Below are 27,968 nucleotides of genomic sequence, written 5' to 3'. Positions count from 1 at the left end.
GAGGCAGATGGAGTTTAATCCGGATAAATGCGAACTGATGCATTTTGGAAGAAATAATGTAGAGAGGAGTTGTACAATAAATGTCAGAGTCATCAAGAGTATAGAAACACAGAGGGACCTAGGTGTGCAAGTCCACAAATCCTTGAAGGTGGCAACACAGGTGGAGAAGGTGGTGAAGAAGGCATATGGTATGCTTGCCTTTATCGGACGGGGTATAGAGTATAAAAGCTGGAGTCTGATGATGCAGCTGTATAGAACGCTGGTTAGGCCACATTTGGAGTACTGCATCCAGTTCTGGTCGCCGCACTACCAGAAGGACGTGGAGGCATTAGAGAGAGTGCAGAGAAGGTTTACCAGGATGTTGCCTGGTATGGAGGGTCTTAGCTATGAGGAGAGATTGGGTAAACTGGGGTTGTTCTCCCTGGAAAGACGGAGATTGAGGGGAGATCTAATAGAGGTGTACAAGATTATGAAGGGGATAGATAGGGTGAACGGTGGAAAACTTTTTCCCAGATCACCACCTTCTCCACCTTCACAAGGGGTCACGGGCTCAAGGTGAGAGGGGCGAAGTATAACTCAGATATTAGAGGGTGGTGGGGGCCTGGAATACGCTGCCAAGTAGTGTGGTGGAGGCAGACACGCTGACATCATTTAAGACTTACCTGGATAGTCACATGAGCAGCCTGGGAATGGAGGGATACAAACGATTGGTCTAGTTGGACCAAGGAACAGCACAGGCTTGGAGGGCCAAAGGGCCTGTTTCCTGTGCTGTACTGTTTTTTGTTTGAAGTGCTTGGCAGTTGTGGGGAACAGAATATGGTAGACCTCAGGCCTGGTGATGACAGGCAGAATGATACTGATGTACTGAACAGGACTGTTGTGGACAAAGGGCAACTGCCTAACATTGACACTAGGATGATATACATACCAGAATGGACCAATGCAACTATTGTAGAGAGGGCAGGGAAAGCTACCATCAAGTTCAAATATTGATTACATGTCTAAGACGATGGAGAAGTAAGATCTATGGAATGGTAGAATGACGTGGAAGAGTGGAAAGCAAGGAAGTTCTCATAGTAGTGCAAGTTCTCATCATGGATCTGGGAGTGATTCTTGTGTTTGAAAATGTACCAGTGATCGAACATGATCATGGGAGGGAAAGATCCTGTAGCAGTAGTCCAGAAAGAAGTGCACCTAGAGGCCATTGCATGACTAGATTATGCGTTACATTAGACTAGATCAAGAATTACAGCAAAATCTAGGAACACTACTAGAAATAGAAGCCTTTATGATCATTAAGTTTTCATTGCTACCAACAATTGATGTAGCTAGGACGTTTCCCTCAGCTGGTGAATCTAGAACCAGAGGGCACAGTCTCGGAATAAAGGGCATTTCGAACTGAGTTGAGGAGCAATTTCTTCATTCAAAGGATGGCAAATCATTAAAATTCTCTACTCCAGAGGGCTGTGAAAGCTCAATCATTGAGCATGTTGAAGACAGACATCGATGGGAAGGTAAGAAAATGAAAAGGATGCTTAAAAGTATCCTTGGCTCTGGTCAAAACAATAGATGTACTAATGACATCAAGGGACATGAGGATTGTGTAGGGAAGTGGCATTAAGGTAGGTGATGATCAGCCATGATCTAATGAAATGGTAGAGCAGTCTCAAAGGGACAAATGGCCTACTCCTGCTCCTATGTTCCGAACAAATTACCAGATTAAGAGAGGCCAAAGAAAAAGAGTTGGAAGGAATTTGGTGTTTACTCTGAAGAACCAGGTAGAGGACAGCTAGCCTTATGGAAAAAGTCATCCCAGCTACAGCAAGACTAGTGGTTCAGGGTTTTGAAGAACCACTTGGAGATCAAGCTGTTAGAACGGACTCCTCACATTGTGGGAAAAAGAAGTCTGAACTGTTTTTTTTAGCTTTTTTGGCTCAACTTTTATGGAAATGTAAGTTGATCAACATTAGAGTCAATTTTCAGAGAAGTGCTTTTGAAATTGCCTAAAGAGGCAAATGATATAGAAGGGAAATTGTGGAAATTAAATGCATTTATAAATTGAATGATGGATGCAGCAAGGCTTTGGTGGTATTCCTCAGTTGAAAGTAAGCTGTACTTAACTGAAAGCAGATCCAGCAATGTTCTACTGGTACCATGAACACAAACTCTCAGGCATTTTTGATACTTGTCGATGATTTTCAATGGGGAGGTTCTGTGGAATTTGAGGAATTAGGTATAGATAAGATTAAGGGGGAATTTAAGATTGCATGTCAGACTTAGAGGGCCTTTAAATATATTGCCCTAGACATTAAATAGGTCTGGAGTAACGTTTAATCTTAACCAGAAAGTATTACTCATATACTGATAAACCATGCTAGGTTGTCACATAAAGTTTGTATTACATTTAAAGAAACAGAGCAATTAAGAAGCTTGATTGGACAGTTGAATCGGCTATGCACTCAGACAAGACCAGATGCTATCTTTAATATCTTGGAACCAAGTACTATGATGAAACATGCTACAAGAACAAATAAAACATTAAACAATTAAACATGGAGAAATGCGTACCCAGGGTTTTTAGCCGAAAGGGATGAAATTAGTCATTTTTAGTGACAATTCTCATGCCAATCTACTGGATAGGTATTTGAGTTCAGCTGGTTTTATAATGTTCTTGGTGGGTGAAAATGGAAAACGTTGTCCCTTGGCCTGGGAAGTTACGAAAATGAAAAGGACACTTAAAAGTATTTCAGTTGGGGAAACACCGGCTCTTGTCGAAACAATAGAAATTGGCTTTTACTTGTCAAATATTTTAGGGGAAATTCTATACAGGGGGTGTTCAGGGGATAGTTTGCCCATTGAATGTTAAGTAGATCATTGTTCCCTATGGGATAACGTACATTCGAGAAAGTGTGTGACTGATTTGAGAATTGACTCGCTACTGTAAAATAAATTTCCAAGATCAAGTGGGTTGATACAATTCATCAATTGCTGGAATCTTTTACAAAAAGGGATGCTTGCACAAAGAAGGTATTGGGAGTGCCGAGAAGAGGGACATCCAGTGTAATGATGTGGCGTACAGAACATGGAAAACAATTTTTCTTTAGTTTGTTTTCAAATATGGCTTGTCATAATGCTTTGTAGAGGAGAATCTGTTAATCGCATTCAGGGTAAGGATACTTACCCTGGAGGGCATTGATTGATTAAGTACCATAAGCAGGTATAAAGATAGACTTTTGTTTTTCTTACAAAGAGAATGAAGAGAGATTTCTGGGACACTGGGAGTTAGTTAGGGAGGAGGCGAGCATTTTTAATGCTGCAATCTATAAATTGAGGAAAAGATTACCATCTGGTTTCCTACATCATCAACCAGCTTCAAAATGCATTAATAAAAGATCCTTGGTATCATTTGCCAAAGGACGGGGGGGGGGGGGGGGGGGGGGAAGGTTCTTTCGGTGTCCTGGTAAACATCTATCCCTCAGTCAGTATCTAAAATAGATGATCTGGGCATTTGTTTCTGGGATTTTGTTGTGTGCAAATTGGATGCTTAATTTCCTGTATTACAGTTGATCACACTTTGTAAGTACTTTTATTGGGTTTGAAGTTGGGATGTTTTGCGATCATGTAAGACACTGTGTAACCCAATGTCTTTATTTTTCATATTGATTCAGTAAATGTGTTGTACTATAGCAACGCAGGGTTAATCATCATGTATAAATATCAGACACTATACTGATGCTTCCTATTCCACTGCTATGATCAAACTAAAAAATAATTTTATATTTGTTTTTTTGCAACCAATGATTATTATGCAGGTCATACTTATAGCTCATCCAAAACAAATTGGTCAATTTTACATGGAAAAAGGGTACAGAATTTAAGTGCATGAATATTTTTTATAATTGGCTTAAAATATTGCCGTACCATTATTCTTGAAGTTGGATGTCCTACAATTTGATTGGTATCAATATTTTTAGACATTAGGCATGATGAAGTAACCCTTCATAAAAAGCAATAATGTATCAAATTTTGCAAATACACTTTTACTGGTTCACAACCTTCACTCTGATGACTGCATTAACTTTGCATTTTGATACTTCCGTACTTTGTAGAAGTGGGAGAGTTGTTTTCAAGTGCATTGCAAGGTTGTAACAAATGAGTTTTAATTGAAATAAATTATAAGGATGAAGCTTAAGAGATTTATACGTGCATCAATGATGTTGCGCTATATTTGATTAAGTAACTATGGGTGGAGTGATTAAACAGAATAATCCACCTCCTCTCCAGCTGCATATATAAGGTTGCAGTGCTTCCAGGAATAAATACAGGCAGACTGAAGTGCACAATCACTGGAGGGCCTGGCCTCATATGGTGGAAAAGTATGTGCAGAGTGTGCTAGGGTTCCCAACAGGTGTGGTTTCCTGTTGGGATTGGTTTTTTAAAATTGATGGAATCAATCTGCTGTGAATTTTTCTCTTTGCCAACTTGATACTTCAGTTCAATTGCTCATTGCATTCATCAGTCCTACAGAAAGATTTCTTTTGTATTAATTTGATGACTCTTCTTTCAGATTGCAACTGATTGTAATCCCAAATTTATAGGCTGATACAGTCCTTGATTGATACACACACAGCTTTCAGGATTTAGCTAACCTTACTTTACAGCAAATAAATACCTTGTGAACTTGTTTTTATTTTTTAAAATGTTCTGCAGAAGATTTGGTTTCATCGGAGACCACAAATTAATAAATGTTGCAACAAATGTCACATTACATCAAGAACAGTAATAAAAAAATTCAAATCTTTAATGTTTATGTCATATTACAAGATTCTTTTCTTCGAAGGTAGACGTGAGGAATTCCAAGGCAGTGAGGAAGCATGGCACCCCTGTTAGGAAAACGGTATACAAACCATTCTTGACCTAGGAGCTAAATCAGCTTTTGACAGTCTATCTTTCAAACCTAATAATTAAGATTATAAAATGAGACATTGCACCTGTGGAACCAAAGGCCTGAGAATTGCTGTTCAGTTAAAGTTATTTAAAACAAAATGCTATATTAATATGATGGCTTGGAACTAAGTAAATTGCATACTAGAAGCTTACTTTGTAGGTTGCATCATGGAAAATCCCATCAGCCAGAATATTAGATTTAATAAGTATTGAAAATGCATATATTAGGTTAATATGAAGATGCGATATAAAAGCACTTAAAAATGCCACATCAACGACTATTTTTAATGTTAATAGTTTGAGCTAAATGAAATCCTTTTAATGGTCAAACATTTTAAAATAAATAAACCCAATATCACAGTTCCTACAATTTGAAATGTGTTTAAAAGAATATACTTAGATGATACAACAGTTGAATATTAATTTTAGATCCCTTTTGAAATAATAAGAATCAGTGACATTTTTATTTTTAAAATTATGAACAGTTAATCAATAACCGGTTTTAAACATGGCTATTGACAATTTGATTATTTAAATGTTACCCTGAGTGTTCTTTTTACAATTCATACAGATTTTACTGTCAAATTATTCACCAAATGTGCACCCCTCAAAATACACATTCCCTGTGTTACAATATAGAGTAATTTGCAGTTCAGTAATTAGCAACGGACAAGCTTAAATCTACACAATTTAAATGTGTAAAGGCATCTCTGGTGCCCAGCTACTTAAAAGATGAAGGATAATGAAGCTTGTGGAAGTACTATTTAATGACCAACTTCCAAAAATAGGATCCAAGAACTGAACGGTAAACCAAAAATTTGGTTCCCAAAATCTAGTCACATGTCTGGAATTATCTGCCACTCCCTTAGGAAATAAATAAGGATTAGAGTGCCCATTCTGTATGGGATATGCATAAATATATCCACAGATTTAGGGAGTTAATAATGGTCTACTACTTTTAGAAAAGCATCACAAAACAGCTGGTGTGTGACCTTGACAAATGCATACATTTATCTTCATGAAACCAAAATGGTTGTTGGAATGAAATCAAATACAGATTGTTATGAATTGCACTTTAGTAATGTGCTTATATCATAGATTTGAGATTCTGAGGCCATTCCAGGAGATGCCGTGCTAAAACAAGAGGCTTTGAGATAATAAAACCACTTATCATTTTGATTTTGTTTTACATTTCACCCTATTAATATTGTCTAAAAATGTATAATCTGAAAACTTGATCAGAATATTGTAGATAAGTGACATTTGAATGTATTTTGGATACTGTCAAGTCAGAATTAAATTGTGTCACGATTGTGGAGTGCAGGTCTTTAACTTCAAAAGATATATTCGATTATAAAATATTTATCACCAAAAATTCCAATTCTATATACTGTATGGTAAAACGGAATCAGAGAAACATGCAGATGTCAGCATTTTTCAAAATATGAAGAATTAGGAGGCAAGGCTGCCAACACAGAGCACATTTGAGATCCTACCACATTTGACTGCCTACATTCAAATTCAGGCTCGTGTCTAATATTTTTTTCAAATAAATACTTGTCATATTTAAAATTCTATATTTTAAATTTTGTTGGAAACATTGATTCGTATTTATATATTTTGAAATATATTTATTGTTGAAGTGTATTCTTAAGTACCCAAAAGGGCTAACCATTTAACTTATGCTGGTATTGAATAAATCCAGAAATACAAATACACCTTGGTGTACAATAGTTATTAGAATGTGTGAACCTTCAAATTATGCTTTTTTAATTGTTTGGATGGACTACTGAAGGGTGATCTGAAATGATGTATTCTAATGGGAAATTTTGTGCTTTTGTTTACTTTTAGATTTGGGAAATCTTGTGTGACATTAAGGCAAAGTGTTAAAGTATTTTATGAAAAACAATGTGACATTATAACCATAAAAGGTTTCTGTTCATCTGTTCCGATTTCAAACAGCAGATAAGCATATTAAGACATAGCTAAAACAATATCTACCAAGTAAACAAACCAAACAGCATTCTCCTGCAGAAGACAGAATTTAGTGCCAAGGTGTACAATGTGTTGTGAGTGTGTTCCTATTTTTTAAAGCACACAAACTTCTGTAAAGGCAGACGCAATTTAATTTTTGTACAAAAAGTTGGAAGTTTTATTTCAATGAAATTAAAAATATGGAATATATAAACTTTTCTATTGCTCTATAAATATAAAGGATTCTGTAATGGTGAACAAGAATAAATGAATACCAAGTTCAGACAATTTTTGCTCGTCGGGGACTTGAAGCCAATAATGAATTTGAATCATGAGTACAGGCTTGTATGGTGTTATGGCTACAGACTCCTATTAATTATTTGATAACAATCATGCAAATTATCTTAAAATACAGTACAATAAAAATGCCTGTATGTGCAGTTACGGTGCTTTTAAAATGCTTGTACTAAAATGCTTGTAATATAGCACAATGAAAAAGAAAAAGGCATTTGCCATTTTCACACAAAAATGTCCCACACTTCAATCAATGGATTAAATGTGCTGGGTATGGTACTACAGATTATTTCTACAGGTAATCTGTTTTCTGGACCACTCACTTGGAATAGAATGGGAATGGGTTCTTTTTAAACGCTAATAAAACATCAGTCGAGTCTTATTATGGTCTACCCCATAACAACATTAACTCTGGGTCCTAACATTACTCTCAGCTCAACCTTGATCCCGTTCACATGATTCTGAAGTTCACCACTCCCCCTGTTCTCTAAAAACAAAAAAGGCTACCAAAAGAGTATTAATTTTGCTTATTCAGCTGTTCAATATAAACATCGCCATCTGGTTTTTAGACTTTTAAGCAATTCCTTTATGGGATGCTACAGAAAAGCAGTATTTTCTGCCTCTCCCAAGAAAACATTAAAGCAAAGTCAAGTCAAAAACAATCTATAACAAAAATGCATTGAGAGTGATCTTCCAGTAGGGCTGAATTAACATAACAAATGGAGTGTTTTTATTTTCCCCTGGTGCACCAGCCAATGAAATTAGTACTGACAATTGAGGAACTAATCAAAATAAATAGCAAAACTAAGTGCTCCTATGCCCTGTATAATTTCAGATTTCAAGACTTATTTTGATTCAGCAATTTTGTATAAATCTATATGGGGTAGATTAATTTGCAAGACTAAAATAAACAAAATCAATTAACTTTATTACTTGGGAAGCAGGGCACCCATCAAATATGGATTATACTGGATTGTAACCTGGGTGTCCAGAGGTAAAAGTAAAGTAATGCATAAAATCATTATTTAGTTTATTTAAAAAAAACAGCCTCGCCTCTGATTCAATCGTTCTAAAGTTGTGTAACGAATAGCGATGTGATAGTAAGCTGGTTGGCGTTAGGACCCAAGGGGAAGCCTTTAATTCCGGGATAAGACTAAATGTCCCATTGCCTCCGGGTCCAATTTATGTGTCGGAAGGTCTCGACATTCAGACATGCGAGTTGGCAGGCACCAGGATTAACTTTCCACAGTCTACGATTCATTGTGCAGTCCAGTTCCTCCACGGTGTTTTGACTACCAAAAGTTGAGTTGCAACAATCCTCGGTTTGCGAGCACTGAAACAACCAGTGCCTTTTCCTCCTCAAACCAAAAAAGATTTTTTTTAAAAAAGAGAAAAAAATCCTCCACACATGGGGGAAACGAGATACACCTCTGGAGGTGATATTTTAAATACAAATATATAATTACAAAAAAATCTTTACAAGAAGCTATTTACAAGGTACATTACAGTACTTGAAATATAGTCTGTCACACCTCAGAAAGTAGGACTCTCAAGTCAGAATGTGGGAATCTCATTTCAGACAGTGGGACCCTCACATCCTCAGAAAGTGGGAATCACACACCTCAAAGTGGAAATCTCATATTTCAGAAAGTGGGAACCTCACACCTCAAAGTGGGAATCTCAAGTCAGAAAGTGGGACCCTCAAGTCAAAGTGGTGATCACACATTTCACAAAGTGGGACCCTCACAAGTCAGAAAGTGGGAATCTCACAAGTCAGAAAGTGGGAATCACACATTTCAGAAAGTGGGTGCCACATACCTCAGAAAGTGGGTGCCACAGACCTCACAAAGTGGGACTTTTGAGTCTGTGTGTGTTCTCTCTCCCTTCCTCTCGGAATGGTGATTTTAATTTTTTGCTTTTAAAAAAAGACAGGAGTTTCCCGCTCACACCGTGGTCTCGCCGTGTTTGCTGTTCGTCAGTCTGGTGTAGAACTTGCGCCACGAGTGCAGAGTCTTGCCCGACCAGATCCAGAAGCCAGAGGTGATGCCCACGATGAGGGTCATGAGGTACTTGATCATGTAGACGGTGAAGTCGGGCCGCATGGGCGGGCGCGGGGCGCGGGGGCAGGGGATGGCGTACGCCTTGCACGCCTGGCCGACCCAGCTGCGCTGCCACTGCGGGCGGAAGGCCTGCTCGTAGAAATAGCAGGCGATGACGATGGTGGCGGGCACGGTGTAGAGCACGCTGAAGACGCCGATGCGCACCATCAGCTTCTCCAGCTTCTCGGTCTTGGTGCCGTCGTGCTTCATGATGGTGCGGATGCGGAACAGGGAGACGAAGCCGGCCAGCAGGAAGGAGGTGCCGATGAAGAGGTAGACGAAGAGCGGCGCCAGCACGAAGCCCCGCAGCGCGTCCACGTTGTGCAGGCCCACGAAGCAGACCCCGCTCAGCACGTCGCCGTCCACCTGGCCCACGGCCAGGATGGTGATGGTCTTGATGGCCGGCACGGCCCAGGCCGCCAGGTGGAAGTACTGCGAGTTGGCCTCGATGGCCTCGTGGCCCCACTTCATGCCGGCCGCCAGGAACCAGGTGAGGGAGAGGATGACCCACCAGATGGAGCTGGCCATGCCGAAGAAGTAGAGCATCATGAAGAGGATGGTGCAGCCCTCCTTCTTGGTGCCCTGCGCCACGGTGCGGTAGCCGTCGTCGGCGAAGCGCTCGTTGCACACCGCCCGCTCCTCCAGCAGGAAGCCGGCGATGTAGGCCACGGCCACCATGGTGTAGCAGCCCGACAGGAAGATGATGGGCCGCTCGGGGTAGCTGAAGCGCGGCATGTCCACCAGGTAGGTGAGCACGGTGAAGAGGGTGGAGGCGCAGCACAGCACCGACCAGATGCCGATCCAGACGCGGGCGAAGCGCAGCTCCTCGGGCCCGAAGTACATGAGGCCGTGCCCGCGGCCCGGCTCGCAGGGGGCGCCGCAGTCCTTCTCGCCCAGGAAGCGGTAGTTGAGGTAGCCGGGCACCTTCAGCACCCGCGGGCACACAAAGTGCTGGTGCGGCGACGACGGCGGCGGCGGCAGCGGGCCCCGCGGGTAGACGGTGCCGGTCCCCGGGCCGGGCTCGGGCAGCGACTGGGTGGGGTCCAGGGTCGGGCTGCCCCGCTCCGTGTTGTTCTGGCCCACGCACAGGTCGAGGGAGCCGTGCACCGGGAAGTTCTCGCAGCGCAGGCTCTCGGGCCACTGGAAGCCGAACTTGTTCATCAGCGCCTCGCAGCCCTGGCGGGCCCGCTCGCACAGCGAGCGGCAGGGCGGGATGGCCTGCTCCAGCACCGTGCACACCGGCGCGTACATGGAGCACAGGAAGAACTTGAGCTCGGGCGAGCACTGCACCTTGACCAGCGGGTAGAACTGGTGCACCTCCAGGCCCGCGTCCTCCTGGTTGGTGTGCCCCAGCAGGTTGGGCATGATGGTCTGGTTGTACGCGATGTCCGTGCACAGCGGGATGGAGATGGGCTGGCAGAAGCCGTGGTCGGGGATGGAGATGCCCCTCTCGCTGTTGTACTGTCCCTGTGGCCGGACCGCTCCCGGAGCCTGCAGCAGCAGCAGCAGATGAAGCGCCAGCAGCCAGCGAGCGCTCGCAACTTTGCCCAGATCCAGATGGAAACAATTACTCACAGCCATACTTTTTTCTTCCCTCGCTCTTTCCTTCTCTCCAAACAACTTCGCGGCAGCAATTGATTCCACGGCATTAAAACAAAAAGTTTTCGTTTTGTTGTCGCTTTAAAATTTCGGACGCCGGAGTTTGGAGATGTGATTTGTCGCCCGAAGAGAACAACGCTGGAAGTAATTCAAACGCCGAAAGGAAAAGGAGAGTCCCAACCCGAGCAGCAAGCAAGCCAGCTCCGCGACTCCACTGTCCATTCGTGTCACTCCATCAGCTCCCCGCCGCCTGTTTCCAGGCGCCCACCTCCCCCAGTTCTCTCCGCCCGGCTGCTCAACACGGCATCAGCAAGGGGTGCCTTGAAACCGGCTCGGTGCATTCCTCTATCCGCCAACTCGAGCCAATCGCGAGCCGATCCCGGCCCAGCCCGAGCCAAAGGGAGCGCCCTGATTGGTTGGCGGCCGTGCGGAAATTTGAATAATTGGCACCATTGGCTGGATGTTTAGCGCGGGGGGGGGGGGGGGGAGAGTTGGGGCTGCGAGCCCGGGGAGCGGCCACTCAGCTGGGGCTTCACTTCCAACTATGTCCCCGGTCAGTGGCTAGCCAGGGCGGTGGGGAGTTATACAGGACTCACAACCTTGGGGGCTTCACTCACCCTCTCTGTCCCCGATCAGTGGGCTAGCCAGAGCGGTGGGAAGTTACAGGACTCAGCACTCTGGGACTTCACTCACACTCTGCCTTACCCCGGTCAGTTGGGCTGGCCAGAGCGGTGGGAAGTTCCAGGACTAACACCCTGGGCTTTGCACCGCTGTAACCCCCAGGGAAGCTGAGTTTTAAGGGCAGGGTGAAGGAAGAGGGAGGCGCCAGGGTGCTGAGCACACCGATGGTAAACAGAGTTAAGGGTTGTAGAAAGGAATGTGAATGAAACACGTCTGAGGATACGAGAGGGAGCTGATCTTTTTGAGTGTTCTAGGAAGGCGTGTGCGAGAGAGAGAGAGAGAGTTAGGAGGCTGAAAATTTCAGGGACGTGGGGACCAAGGAAGGGGAGTTGGGGCTCTGGGCTTGGGCAGTGTAAGTCGTAAACTTGACGAGAGTTTACAAGGGCATGGTTCAGGCACTGCAAGTGTTCCGAGTTCGAGATAGATGTTGTCGGCGCTGCGAGATTCCCAGATGTTTAGCGGTTTAGGTCTGAGTTGGGGGACAGCTGGGGTGGGAACTTATTCAGGAGGACGAAACAAGGATGAAAAGCTCTCCCCCCAGCATACACAACCAAATGTCACTCCCCATGAGTTTTGTTTCTCTCCGCCCAGTGAGTAACGAGGGCATTCGACCTAACTTTTCGACGTTCAGGTTTTATTTGCAACCACGAAAATTACTGCGTGAATCTGGCATTAGGGCTGAGTTATTTTGCAGTTTTTTTTTCGTTTATAAGCCCAGCAAGTTACGACAGCTTTTTACAGTTGAACTAAATCACGAAATAGCAAAAAAAAGCATTTAAAATTCAGCGTGAATTTTGAAAGTAAGTGCACTGGCATTTTTATTACAAACAAAATAGAATTTGAGAGGATTATAAACCATAACAAGAACACTTCAATCATGACTGTCTCCAAGCTGATGCAACACATAATGTACAAAAAATTCCCTTATTGGGTTGAGTTAAAGCGATTCTTTTTTAAACGCGGCATGTCGCAGCACGTTGACAGTTAAGTACGTCCCTACTTCCCCATATTATTTAATCTCGTCAACAATAATTCGTTGGTATGATCGTCGATGTTTGGAGTGTTTTGGCAACCTGTTGTCGAATTTCATTCATTGTGATACAGTGCTATCGAAATAAGGCAATAATTGTTTCTTGTCTAAATCAGTTAGGTCTGTTATCAGCTCCTGCTTTGAAAGCACTTTACAAGCGAGACTTTGAGGAGAAGTGACAATAATTTGACGCCACGGTGCCGAGGCCAGAAAAGGCTGACAATCATTCGGGCATCATGGACATTAGCAGATAAATAGATTGATAAATTAAAGGAATCACAGGGCGCGCTGGCTGTTAAACACAGCAATTATTAGAATTTTGATATATTTGCCGTTTATTGTGATAACAGCAATGACTTGCATTTATATAGTGCTTTTCAAGACCACTGCACACCTTTAATCGCATTACAGCAAATGGAGAAAAGCAAATTGCTGCCGATGCTGGAATCTGAAACCAAAAGAGAAAATGCTGGAAAACCTCAGCAGGTCTGGCAGCATCTGTAAGGACAGAAAAGAGCTGACGTTTCGAGTCCAGATGACCCTTTGTCAAATCAAGTCAAATGGAGTACTTTTGCATTAGCTGTTGAAGTGCGGGAAAAGCGGCAGCCAATTTCCACAACTAACAATGTGATAATCACCAGATAATCCGTTTTGGGAAGTTGACAAATATTGACCAGTGCACAAGGGTTAACTCCCCTATTCTTCAAATAGTTTCATGAAGCTGGCAAGATTTCCATCTCTGACCATAGGTAGATAATGACTGGAACTTTCCTCTCCCACCCGCCACAGGAATCGTAGCGGGTGGGGGAGGGGGTGGGAGAAGGACCATACAAAGGTCCGTTGATCTCAGGTGGGATTTTCTGGTCTTGGGGTGAGCACGGCTGGAAAATCCCACCCTTATTGAAAAATCAATGTGGCAAGTGCTGAATTGTGATGATACAAATAAAATAAGCAATCATAGTTCATGACATTTTCTTCTTATACAGTCCCTCAGAGCCAAAGATGACTTGCTTTCACACTAAAAATGAGTTCTGAGGAGTCCAGTGCATAACCTACAGAGATTACCTGCACAGGAGGTGCAGACTGTGTTTGGTGGAGCGGGTGGGTAGGGTGCTCGGATTGCAAAGCTGTCCTTTTGCTGTTGACGCTTGGCTTCAGTTTGCTCTTGGTGATGAAATCTAAGGGGTTCAGCTCTTTCCCAGAATTCTTCCCTCTATTTAGCACAGTCTTGGGCCAGGGATCCCTAGGTGTCAGTGGAGATGTTGCACTTTTTCAAGGAGACTTTGATGATGTTTATGAAACGTTTCCTCTGCCTTTCCGGGGGCTCATTTGCTGTGTTGAAGCTCAGAGTAGAGCGCTTGTTTCAGGAGTCTCACGTCATGCACATGGATGATGTGGCCCACCCAGTGGAATTGATTGAGCATTGTCAATACTTCAGTGCTGGGGGTGTTGACCTGAGCAAGGACATTGATGTTGGTACGTCAAATTGCCAATGGATTTACAGGACCTTGCAGAGGCAGCGCTGGTGATACTTTCCCAGGGTTTTGAAGTTTCTGATGTATATAGTCCACATCTCTGAAGATCTTGGTCTTACAGATGTTTAGTGTAAGGCCCATTTTCTTGCTCACCTCGGTGAAGGTGTTAACGATGACTTGGAACTCGGCCTCCAATTGTGTGCAGACACAGGCGTTGTCTGTATACTGCAGTTCAATGAGAGCAGAAGGGATGATCTTGGATCTGGTCTGCAGGAGCCAGAGGTTGAATAGAACATAGAACATAGAAAGCCACAGCACAAACAGGCCCTTCGGCCCACAAGTTGCGCCGATCACATCCCCACCTCTAGGCCTATCTATAGCCCTCAATCCCATTAAATCCCATGTACTCATCCAGAAGTCTCTTAAAAGACCCCAACGAGTTTGCCTCCACCACCACCGACGTCAGCCGATTCCACTCACCCACCACCCTCTGAGTGAAAAACTTACCCCTGACATCTCCTCTGTACCTACCCCCCAGCACCTTAAACCTGTGTCCTCTCGTAGCAACCATTTCAGCCCTTGGAAATAGCCTCTGAGAGTCTACCCTATCCAGACCTCTCAACATCTTGTAAACCTCTATCAGGTCACCTCTCATCCTTCGTCTCTCCAGGGAGAAGAGACCAAGCTCCCTCAACCTATCCTCATAAGGCATGCCCCCCAATCCAGGCAACATCCTTGTAAATCTCCTCTGCACCCTTTCAATGGCTTCAACATCTTTCCTGTAATGAGGTGACCAGAACTGCGCGCAGTACTCCAAGTGGGGTCTAACCAGGGTCCTATAAAGCTGCAGCATTATCTCCCGACTCCTAAACTCAATCCCTCGATTAATGAAGGCCAGTACGCCGTACGCCTTCTTCACCGCATCCTCCACCTGCGAGGCCGATTTAAGAGTCCTATGGACCCGGACCCCAAGGTCCTTCTGATCCTCTACACTGCTAAGAATGGTACCCTTCATATTATACTGCTGCTTCATCCCATTGGATCTGCCAAAATGGATCACCACACACTTATCCGGGTTGAAGTCCATCTGCCACTTCTCCGCCCAGTCTTGCATTCTATCTATGTCTCGCTGCAACTTCTGACATCCCTCCAAACTATCCACAACACCACCTACCTTGGTGTCGTCAGCAAACTTACCAACCCATCCCACCACTTCCTCATCCAGGTCATTTATGAAAATGACAAACAGCAAGGGTCCCAGAACAGATCCCTGGGGCACTCCACTGGTCATTGACCTCCATGCAGAGAAAGACCCCTCCACAGCCACTCTCTGCCTTCTGCAGGCAAGCCAGTTCTGGATCCACAAGGCAACAGCCCCTTGGATCCCATGCCCTCTCACTTTCTCAAGAAGTCTTGCATGGGGGACCTTATCGAACGCCTTGCTGAAGTCCATATAGACCACATCCACCGCTCTTCCTTCGTCAATGTGTTTGGTCACATTTTCAAAGAACTCAACCAGGCTCGTAAGGCACGACCTGCCCTTGACAAAGCCGCGCTGACTACTTTTGATCATACTAAACTTCTCTAGATGATCATAAATCCTGTCTCTCAGGATCCTCTCCATCAACTTACCAACCACTGAGGTTAGACTCACCGGTCGGTAATTTCCCGGGCTGTCCCTGTTCCCTTTCTTGAATATAGGGACCACATCTGCAATCCTCCAATCCTCCGGAACCTCTCCCGTCTCCATCGACGATGCAAAGATCATCGCCAAAGGCTCCGCAATCTCCTCCCTCGCCTCCCACAGTAACCTGGGGTACATCCCATCCGGTCCCGGCGACTTACCAACCTTGATGCCATTCAATAGTTCCAACACATCCTCTTTCTTTATGTCCACATGCTCGATCCTTTCTGTCCACCGCAAACCAGCAGTACAACCACCCAGATCCCTTTCCACCGTGAATACCGAGGTAAAGTATTCATTAAGCAGCTCCGCCATTTCTAACGGTTCCGCACAAACTTTTCCCCCTTCACCTTTTAAGGGTCCTATGCCTTCACATCTCATCCTTTTACTCTTGACATATTTGTAGAAAGCCTTGGGATTCTCCTTAATCTTACCCGCCAAGGCCTTCTCATGACCCCTTCTCGCTCTCCTAATTTCCTTCTTAAGCATAGATTCCCATTTGCTCTGTAGTTCAGCTCCACTCCAGCTGAGAATGAGATGGAGCATTGCAATAAGTAAGATTGAGAGGAGTGTTAGTGCAATGACACGTCTTTGCTTGACTCGAGTCCAAACGTGAATTTATTCTGGTGGATTCATTGATCAGGATTATAGATTGAATGTCATCATTGTTAGGGACCAGATCAGAAACGCCAAGGTATATCATGAAGTTAACCTAGACCCTAACCTCTCCTTCCGATTTTGGCATTAGAGTGAGCATAAGGTATTTCCCTCCAGGTATGATTCAAATGACCCACTAGGAAGCTTTTATCAAAACAAATTTTATTTAAGAACACAGTTATGATATAATGAAAAGAATGAGCTAACTTTTACCAATTAACTTACTAATTTACTTAATCATGACAAAATATAATTCTTAATAGTTATCCATATCCATTATTCCAATTTAGCAGTATCCCCATTGACATAAATCCCTTCTTCAGAACCAGTTAGTACCAAAAACTAAATATGCTCACATGGATGTTAGATTTCCAGCCTTTTAACACTTCTGGACAGAGATCCAGACAGACACCGATCTTCTGACTTTTTTACAGCAGAATCTCAGAGAAAGAGTCTTATTTCCAGGCAGATTCCAGTCACCAACTTCAGAGAGGGGAAAATAGAGGCATTGCTCTCTAACAACTCCAAGCAATATCTGACTTGTATAGTCTGTGTAAGCTTAGCTCCACCCAGTCACATGATGTGTTCCTTGTCAATCATTCTAATCAAGCCCTACTCTGCAAAATCCCAAGGGAACACTAAAAACAACAGTATAGCATTTGCCCAGATTAAAACAAATATTCCAGCAATTATATGGCTGCAGTAACAATAGAAAATGGTGGTTATAGACCCAGCAGCACCGATAATAAAAAGAACGGCTAAAACAGACCCTGCACAAGAAGCATTACAAATACATTTCTTAAAGGCACAGTATCGTCACATCGTGGAACAAGTGGAGGATGGTGACAAACCTTTGGGGGCTGCTGAAATGGAGACGGACACTCCATAATCCCTCGTGGTTGACAGCATCAAGGGCCTTTGTGAGGTCAAAGAAGGCTATGAAAAAGGGGTGCAATAGTCTGCATTTCTTTTCTCGTTGCCACATCGTGAAGATCATGTCCATGTGCCCTTTCATATTGTGAATCATTAAATAAAATTTAAAATAATAAAAGGTTGTGTGCAATTATCATTTCAGCTTACAAATAATTACAATACGTTTCAAAATACAGGTATCCTCAATTGGCAGAATAGAAATGAAACATCTACTACACTGCATTCGTATCAAAGTTCATAGATTATATGTTGTCAGGTTGTGTTCATTAAATTTTCAAATTATTTACAAACCATTATGGGTTTTATAAAGTAGGGATTTGCTTGTTTTGTAGGCTGTTAATTCTACATCTTATTTGTGAAATGGTGTCTTTTCTCCTTTATTCCATCGTACATTTACTTTTGTGTGTTTGTGGCAAGAGATCATGGCAATGTGAGGTCGGATTCAAGAGTTTCCTCATGAAGCCAAGACAGAGCTTTTTCCACCTTTCAACAAGGGGACACACAGGGTGAGATTTTACAGTCTCGCTCATCCCAAAACCGTAAGATCCCACCTGAGGTCAATGGACCTTTTCATGATCCGCCCCCTCCAATTCCTGTGGCAGGCGGGGTGGTAAAATTCCGGTCACAATGTTATTTAATTATGTCAGAGTAGCTCTGGTATGCATTGCCTTGGATCAGTCAGACAACGCAACATTTCTCAATAATGCAGTGTCGGTCTAGATTCCTGGAGTCGGACTGGATACTGGAACAAGTGAGAGTGTTACCAAATGAACCATGGATGACTCATTGGGCAGGATTTTACAGCCTCGCTTGTCCCGAAACCATAAAATACCACCCAAGGTCAATGGACCCTTCCATAGTCCACCCCTCGCATGCTCTGATTCTTGTGGCAGGCGGGGCGATAAAATTCCAGCCACTATGTCACTGCTTTTTGATTTGAATTATTATTTGATTTATTATTGTCACATGTATTAACATATAGTGAAAAGTATTGTTTCTTGCGTGCTATACAGACAAAGCATATTGTTCACAGAGAAGGAAATGAGAGAGTGCAGAATGTAATGTTACAGCCAGAGCTGGGGTGTAGAGAAAGATCAACTTAATGCAAGGTAAGTCCATTCAAAAGTCTGACAGCAGCAGAGAAGAAGCTGTTCTTGAGTCAGTTGGTACGTGACCTCAGACTTTTGTATCTTTTACCTGATGGAAGAAGGTGGAAGAGAGAATGTACGGGGTGCGTGGTGTCCTTAATTATGCTGGCTGCTTTGCAGAGGCAGCGGGAAATGTAGACAGAGTCAATGGATGGGAGCCTGGTTTGCATGATGGATTGGGTTACATTCACAACCTTTTGTGGTTCTTTGCGGTCTTGGGCAGAGCAGGAGCCATAGCAAGCTGTGATACAACCAGAAATAATGCTTTCTATGGTGCATCTGTAAAGGTTGGTGAGAGTCATAGCTGACATGCCAAATTTCCTTAGTCTTCTGAGAAAATAGAGGCATTGGTGGTCTTTCTTAACTATAGCATTGGCCTGGGGGGACCAGGACAGGTTGTTGGTGATCTGGACACCTAAAAACCTGAAGCTCTCAACCTTTTCTATTTAGTCCCCATTGACATAGACAGGGGCATGTTCTCCTTTATGCCTCCTGAAGTTGATGACAATCTCCTTCATTTTGTTGACATTGAGGGAGAGATTATTGTTGCCACACCAGTTCACCAGATTCTCTATCTCATTCCTGTACTGTCTCGTCATCGTTTGAGATCCGACCCACAATGGTGGTGTCGTCAGCAAACTTGAAAATCGAATTGGAGGGGAATTTGGCCACACAGTCATAGGTGTATAGTAGGGGGCTGAGAACACAGCCTTGTGGGGCACCAGTGTTGAGGATGATCGTGGAGGAGGTGTTGCCTGTCCTTACTGATTGTGGTCTGTGAGTTAGGACGTTCAGGATCCAGTTGCAGAGGGAGGTGCCGAGGCCCAGGCCACAGAGTTTGGAGATGAGTTTCGTGGGAATAATGATGTTGAAGGCTGAGCTGTAGTCAATAAATAGGAGTCTGACATAGGTGTATTTGTTATCTAGGTGTTCCAGGGTTGAATGCAGTGCCAGAGAGATGGCATCTACTGTGGACCCGTTGCAGTGGTAGGCAAATGGTAGTGGATCCAGGTAGTCCGGGAGGCTGGAATTGATTCGTGCCATGACTAGCCTTTCGAAGCACTTCATAATGATGGATGACAGAGCCACTGGCTGATAGTCATTAAGGCACGCTGCTTCGTTTTTCTTAGGTACCAGGATATTGGTTGTCTTCTTGAAGCAGACAGGGACCTCAGATTGTTGTAAAGCTTCCTAAGCTATTTTCCGATGTGAATACATTTTAAAAACTGAAAATCAGCATGACCCCGAATGCCAGCAAAAACAAAACAGCAATACATCAGCATAGTAACTCTCAGTATATAATTATTAAAGTTTGCAATTACAATACGCATCCTATGCACGTTATGTTTTAACATATTTTGTGAAGATATTTCATGCACTCTCCATCTCCCCGGTGAAAGAAGCCTCAGCGAAGCCCCTCTCCAAGCCATGCATGTGTTGCAATAAGCTCCTCTTCCCTGCTACACACACACACAATGTCCCTCTTTCCAATCTTCTCTTTCCCCTACTCAATCACTCTTCAGTCTCTTTCCCAATCTGCCACCCCCACTCAGGAGCCCCTCTTCCCAATGACCCAACTTCCACTCAGTCATTACCTCAGCAACCCTTCCTACCAAGCCCCAGCCGCACTCACCCAGCAGAACCTCTGTCCAACCTCCCCCCTCAACAGAGTCCTCAATATTGACTCCAATCCCCATGAAGTCTCATGGCATCAGATCAAATATGAGCAAGGAAACTTTCTGCTGATTACTACCTACTGCGGCTTCTCAGCTGATGAATCAGTACTTGGAGGAAGCATGAGGATGGCATGGACAGAAAATGTACTCTGGGTGGAGAATTTCAATGTCCATCACCACGAATGGCTCGGTAGCACCACTACTGACCAAGCTGGCTGATCCCTAAAAGACATAGCTGCTAGATTGGGTCTGTGGCATGTTGTGAAGGAACCGACAAGAGGGGAAAACCTACCTGACCTCATCCTGATGAATTTACCTGTAGCAGATGCATCTGTCCATCACAGTATTGGTAGGAACGATCACTGCACAGTCCATGTGGAGACAAAGTCCCGCTTTCACATTGAGGATAGCCTCCATTGTGATGTGTAACATTACCAGCATGCTAAGTTGGTTAGATTTTGAACAGATCTTGCAATTCAAAACTGGATATCCACGAGGTGCTGTGGACCATCAGCCGCAGCAGAATTGTATTCAACCACAATCTGTAATCTCATGGCTTGCACATTCCCCACTCTACCATTACCATGGAACCAAGGATCCATTATGGTTCAATGAAGAATGCAGGAGGGTATGCCATGAGCAACACCGGGCGTACCTAAAAATGAACCTGGTGAAGTTACAACGCAGGCCTACTTATATGTCAAACAGCAGAAACAGCATGTCATAGATAGAGCTAAGTGAATCACACCCAGCTGATGAGACCCAAACTCTGCATGCGTTCCAGTCATGAATGGTGGTGGATAATTAAACAACTAACAGGAGGAGGTGTCTCCACAAATATCTTCATCTTCAATGATGGTGGGGGAGATGGGGCGGGGGGGGGGGGGGGTGCCTTGCACATCAGTACAAAAGATAAGGCTGAAGCATTTGCAAATATCTTCAGCCAGAAGTGCAAAGTGGATGATCCATCTCAGTCTCCTCCTGAGCTCCCCAGCATCATAGATGTCATTCTTCAGCCAATTCGATTTACTCCATGTGATGTCAAGAAACAACTGAAGACTCTGGATACTGCAAAGACTACAGGCCCTGACAACATTCCAGCAATTGTATTGATGACTTGTGCTCCAGAACTAGCTGCACCCCAAGTCAAGCTGTTCCAGTACAGCTATCACACTGATATCTACCCAGCAATGTGGAAAATTGCTAAAATATGTCCTGTCCCCAAAAAGCAGGACAAATCCAAACTGGCTAATTACTGTTCCATCAGTCTAGTCTTGATCATCAGCAAAGTGATGGAAGGTGTCATTAGCAGTGCTATCAAGCAGTACATACTCAGTATTGACCTGTGCGCTAATGCTCATTTTGGGTTACAGCTGGGCTACTCAGTTCCTGACCTCTTATAGGCTTGGTCCAAACATGGACAAAAGAGTTGAACTCAAAACGTGAGGTGAAACTGACTGCCTTTGATATCAAGACAGCATTTGATGGACTTTGGCAGCAGGGAGCCCAAGCAAAACTCGGAAATCAATGGGAATCAGGGAAAACTCTCCATTGGCTGGAGCCATACCTAGCACAAAGGAAGATGGTTGTGGTTGTTGGAGATCAATCATCTCAGTTCAAGACATCACTGCTGGAATTCCTCAGACTCACCATCTTTGGGGGGGGGCATGGTGGTACAGTGGTTAGCACTGCTGCCTCACAGCACCAGGGACCTGGGTTCGATTCCCAGCTTGAGTCACTCACTGTCTGTGCGGAGTTTGCACATTCTCCCCGTGTATGCGTGGGTCTCCTCCTGGTGCTCTGGTTTCCTCCCACAGTCCAAAGATGTGCAGGTTAGGTGCATTGGCTATGCTAAATTCTCCCTCAGTGTACCCAAACAGGCACTGGAGTGTGATGACTAGGGGATTTTCACAGTAACTTCATTGCAGTATGAATGTAAGCCTACTTGTGACTAATAAATAAACTTTGCTTTTCAACTGCTTCATCAATGACATTCTCTTCATCATGAGGTCAGAAGTAGGAATGTTCACTAATTATTGTACAATGTTCAACACCATTGGCATACTCAGATACTGAAGCAGTCCATATCCATGTGCAGCAAGATCTGGATGATATACAGGCTTGGGCTGATAAGTGGGAAGTAACATTCATGCAACACAAGTGCTAGGCAATGACCAACTGCAACAAGAGAAAATCTAACCATCTATCTATGAATTCAATGACATTACCATCACTGAATCTCCACTATCAACATCCTGGGGGTTGCCATTAATGCAAAATGGAACTGAAACAGTGGTACAAATACTGTGGCTCGAGGAACAGGTCAGAGGCTGGAATTCTGCAACACGTAATTTACTTCTTGACTCCACAAAGCTTGTCTACCATCTGCAAGTTTCAAGTCAGGAGTGTGATGGAATACTCTCCACTTGCCTGGATGAGTGCAGCCCCAACAACACTCAAGAATCTCAACAACATCCAGGATGGAGTAGCCTGCTTGATTGGCACCTCAACCACCACTTAAACATTCACTCCCTCCACCAGTGAAGCATAGTGGCATCAGTGTGTACCATTGACAAGATGCACTGCAGCACCTTGCTCCTTCCTTTTCCATGCCATTATTATGACATTACACCTGTCTATTTGCAACATTGGTGTCACATTTGACTCTGGGATGAACTTCTGTTTTTATACTCATTCACTAGACAGCCTTGTTCCATTCTGTAACTTCACCTGCCTTAGCTTGTCTGCCACTGAAACCTTTATTCATACCTTTATTACCTCTAAATCTGACTATTCCAAAGCTTTCCTAGCTGGTTTCCCACAGTCCACCCTCCACAAACTTGAGTTCACCCAAAAATCTACTGTCTGTGTCTTAACTCACCATAAGTGCTATTCACCTCTATAGAAAAATCCTGATCTTAAAATCTGCATCCTTTCAAATTTTTCCATGGCCTCCCCCTCCTTATCTCTGTAATTGCCTCCAGCCTCACAACCCATTGAGATAATTAATTGGAGGAAAATTGTGCCCATCCAGTGCTAGATGATGGAAAAGCAGTCTACTGAGTTAGGACTAATTAATGACCCCAGAGTAAAGACACTCTTTGATAGCAGCGACCACAATATGATTGAATTTTACATTCAGCTTGAAACAGAGAAGAGTGGGTCTGAGACTAGTATTATAAACTTAAATAAGGGCAACTATGCAGACATGAAAGATGAGCTAGCTGAAATTAACTGGGATATTAGGCAACAGGATAAATCAATAGAAGAGCAGTGGCAGACATTTAAGGGGATATTTCAGAATATTCAGAGTAAGTATATTTCTACTATTAAAAAAAAATCTAAGGGGAGGACCCACCATCCCAAAAGCATCAAACTTAAGGAAAAAGCATATCATTTCACAAAGATGAGTGACAGGTCAGATGACAGCTTAGAATGACTGAAAGGTTAATCAGGAGAAAGAAATTAGAGTATGAGAGGAAGAAGGCTGGAAATGTTAAAATCAATAGCAAGAGTTTGTACAGATATTACAAAAGGAAAAGAGTAAGGAAAGTGAGTGTTGATCATCTAGACAGTGAGAATGGGAGTTAATAGTAGATAATAAGAAAATGGCAGATGAAATGAACAAATATTTTGCTTCTGTCTTCACTACTGAGGATACAAAAAACATTTCAGTAATAATTGTAAATCAAGAGTTGGAGGGAGAGGGGAACTTGGTGAAGTTACAATCATTAGGGAAGCAGTACTGAGCAAACTGATGGAGCTATGGCTGATAAATCTCTGGGTCCTGATGGACTTCACCCGAGGGTCTTAAAAGCAGTGGCTAATGAGGTTGTAGATGCATCGGTGTTAATTTTCCAAAATTCAGTGGATTCTGGAAAGGTTCCATCAGATTGGGAAGTATACCCCCTCAATTCAAGAAGGGAGGAAGGCAGAAAACAGGAAACAATAGGCCAGTTAACTTGAAGGTGCTCGAATCAATCATTAAGGTGGTTATAGCTGGGCACTTATAAAAACTCAAGGTAATTGAGAAGAGTCAACATGTTTTTGTGAAAGGGAAATCATGGTCAACCAATTTATTGGAGTCCTTTGAAGGAGTAATGTGCTGTGGAAAGAGGGAAACCTTTGAAGTACTGGACTTGGATTTCCAGAAGGCATTTGATAAGGTGCCACATTAAAGTTTATTGACAAAAATAAAAGCTCATGGTATCAGGAGTAACATATTAGCATGCATAGTAGAAAATAGAGTGTGCATAAATGGGTGATTTTCTGATGGCAGGATGTAACGAGTGGAGTCCCGCAGGGGTCTGTGCTGGGACTTCAACTTATTAAAATTTACATCAATGACTTAGATGAGGGGAGCAAAGGCATGGTAACTAAATTTGCAGATTACACAAAGATAGGTAGGAAAACATGTTGTGAAGAGGATATAAGACATTTGGGGATGGATATAAACAGGTTGAGTGAATGGGCAAAAAATCTGGCAGATGGAGCATAATATGAGAAAATGCAAAGTTGCTCACATCAGCAGACAGCATGAAGAGAAGAATATTGAAGTGGAGAATGATGGCAGAATTCTGAGGTGCAGAGTGATCTAAGTGTTCTAGCGCATGAGTAACAAAAAGTTAGTATGCAGGTACAAATATTTAAGAAAGCTAATTGAATGGTATGCTTTATTACAAGAAGAATTGAACATGAAAGTAAGGATGCTATGCTTCAGTTCTCCAGAACATTGGTGCGACCACATCTCGAATACTATGTGCAGTTTTGGTTTCCTTACTTAAGGAAGAATAAATGTGGCTTAGAGGTAGGGGAGTTTACAAGATTGATACCTGGAATGAGTGGGTTGCCTTATGAGGATAGGTTGGAACGGCTGGGCTTGTTTCTACTGGAGTTTAGAAGAGGGATGACTCGATTGAAATAAATAAGATTCTGAATGATCCTGACAAGCCAGTATGAATGAGCCCTCATGTAGGTGAACTAGGGGCCATTGATTTAAAATTAGGTGGCAGCCTTTTAGGACAGAGATAAGAAGAATTTATTCCATTACAGAGTTGTGAGACTTTGGAACTCTTCTGCCTCTATAGGCAGGGAGGGCAGAGTCATTGAATATCTTTAAAGTGGAAGCAGATAGATTCTTTCAGGCAAAGGAATAAAAGTTTATCTGGGATAGATGGGAATGTGGAATTAGAAACACAACCAGATCAGCCACAATCTTATTAAATGGTGGAGCAATCTCGAGGGGTTGAATCGCCTACTTCTGCCCCTATTTCATATGTATGGAATAGGCATGACTGTACTGAACAAAGAACAAAGAACAGTACAGCACAGGAAACAGGCCCTTCGGCCCTCCAAGCCTGTGCCGCTCATTGGTCCAACTAGACCATTCGTTTGTATCCCTCCATTCACAGACTGCTCATGTGACTATCCAGGTAAGTCTTAAACGATGCCAGCGTGTCTGCCTCCACCACCCTACTTGGCAGCGCATTCCAGGCCCCCACCACTCTCTGTGTAAAAAAACGTCCCTCTGATATCTGAGTTATACCTCGCCCCTCTCACCTTGAGCCCGTGACCCCTCGTGATCGTCACCTCCGACCTGGGAAAAAGCTTCCCACTGTTCACCCTATCTATACCCATCATAATTTTGTACACCTCTATTAGGTCTCCCCTCATTCTCCGTCTTTCCAAGGAGAACAAGCCCAGTTTACCCAATCTCTCCTCATAGCTAAGACTCTCCATACCAGGCAACATCCTGGTAAACCTTCTCTGCACTCTCTCTAAAGCCTCCTTCTGGTAGTGTGGCGACCAGAACTGGACGCAGTACTCCAAATGTGGCCTAGCCAGCATTCTATAGAGCTGCAACATCAGACTCCAGCTTTTATACTCTATACCCCATCCTATAAAGGCAAGCATACCATATGCCTTCTTCACCACCTTCTCCACCTGTGCTGCCACCTTCAAGGATTTGTGGACTTGCACACCTAGGTCCCTCTGTGTTTCTATACTCTTGATGGCTCTGCCATTTATTGTATAACTCCTCCCGACATTAGTTCTTCCAAAATGCATCACTTCACATTTATCTGGATTAAATTCCAACTGCCATTTCTCCGCCCAATTTTCCAGCCTATCTATATCCTCTGTATTGTCCGACAATGTTCATCGCTATCCAGAAGTCCAGCCATCTTCGTGTCATCCACAAACTTGCTGATAGCACCAGTGACACTTTCTTCCAAATCATTTATATATATCACAAATAGCAGAGGTCCCAGTACAGAGCCCTGCGGAACACCACTGGTCACAGACCTCCAGCCGGAAAAAGACCCTTTGACTGTTACCCACTGTCTCCTGTGGCCAAACCAGTTTTCTACCCATCTAGCCACCTCTCCTTGTATCCCATGAGCCTTAAGCTTCTTAACCAACCTGCCATGAGGGACTTTGTTAAATGCCTTACTGAAATCCATACAGACTGGTGTCTTCCAATGTCTCTCCCTCTTTCTATCTCACTTTCCTCCTTTAAGACGCTCCTTAAAACACACCACTTTGATCAAGCTTTTGCTCAACTGACCTTTTATGTGTTTCAGTGTTATATGGTTATGATATTCTTATGAAGGACCTTGGAAAGTTTTATTACATTAAATGCTCTATATTTATATAAATTGTTGTTGTAGATAACCATCTTCTGCTAGCAGTGCTGAGTGGATGATCTATGGTGACCTCTTCCTGAGGTCTCCACTCTTGTTCTCTCTAAGGTGTGTGGGTGCATGGCCATGCAGCAATTGGGAATGTGTCACCCAGCGGAATAAATGAGCTGGCACAGGCAGCAGCCCCTTTATCATGTATGCATGCACAGCCATATTAAAGGGACACCACAGTGCAATAGTGGGTCGCTCACAGTTAAGGGATATTTGAAGGAATACGGCATCCATCGTTACAAAAGCCAGTCTTCAGTCAATTCAGTTCACTCCACATGACATAAAGAAATAGCTGAGCAGTGTGGATATAATAAAGGTGATGCATCCTGACAACATCCCGGCTGTAGAACTAGAATCTTGTGCCCCAGAATTAGCTATGACTCTATCACAGAGTCACAGTCTGTGATTCTGTGATCTCTTCCAGTAGAGCGACGTCATTGGGATCTACCTGCCAAGGTTGGAAAATTCCCCAGGTATGCCCTGTCTACAGAACAGATTCAATCGGGACAATTACCACCCATCAGCCCACTTTCAATCATAAGCAAAGAGATGGAAGGTGTTGACAGTGCCAACAAGTGGCACCTATTCACTAATAACCTGATCATTGATGCTCAGTTTGGGTTCCACCAAGACCATTCTGATCCAGACCTCATTTCAGCTTTGATCTAAAAATGGAAAACACAACAGCTGTGTGTGGCAGGAAGTAACTAACCTGATTTTGCCTATATTACAACATCTTTGGAAGGTAGCTAACAGGAGGCCAGAAGGGATTGTATTACGTATTGGCATCCTTCCGTCTATGAGAGGTGATGGAAATGCAGGTGAGAGGGGGTTTCATTTAGTGCAGCTTTGCTGATGGCTATGAAGATCAATCCTTGAGAGGCAGGTTCTGCCATAAACACTGCACATGAAACAGCCAGGTGACATTTTGGTTGTTGTTTCCAGAGTTAGCACCTGTTGCCAAGCTGCAGTAGCCACTGGTTGTCATGGTAGCACATGCCAGCCCACAGGAGGTACCACCATTTCCCTCTTCCGAGGCTAGTGGCTCCCAAGTATGATAGTCAATGTTTAAGGGTCTC

General features: G+C 43.6%; 1 protein-coding gene across 1 annotated transcript; it reads right to left on the bottom strand.

Annotated features, from left to right (window-relative positions):
• Nucleotides 1-8,248: 8,248 nt before the first annotated feature.
• LOC144507915 (frizzled-1-like) lies at nucleotides 8,249-13,582 on the bottom strand. The gene has a single exon (XM_078235425.1). The coding sequence runs from the start codon at nucleotides 10,893-10,895 to the stop codon at nucleotides 9,159-9,161; it is 1,737 nt and encodes a 578-aa protein (XP_078091551.1). The 5' UTR covers nucleotides 10,896-13,582; the 3' UTR covers nucleotides 8,249-9,158.
• Nucleotides 13,583-27,968: the final 14,386 nt, after the last annotated feature.

This window comes from Mustelus asterias, chromosome 2 (assembly GCF_964213995.1).
Source record: "Mustelus asterias chromosome 2, sMusAst1.hap1.1, whole genome shotgun sequence".
NCBI classification, from domain to species: Eukaryota; Metazoa; Chordata; class Chondrichthyes; order Carcharhiniformes; family Triakidae; genus Mustelus; species Mustelus asterias.
Note: the sequence above shows the minus strand (reverse complement) of the source record. Positions and strands in the feature narration are given on the sequence as shown.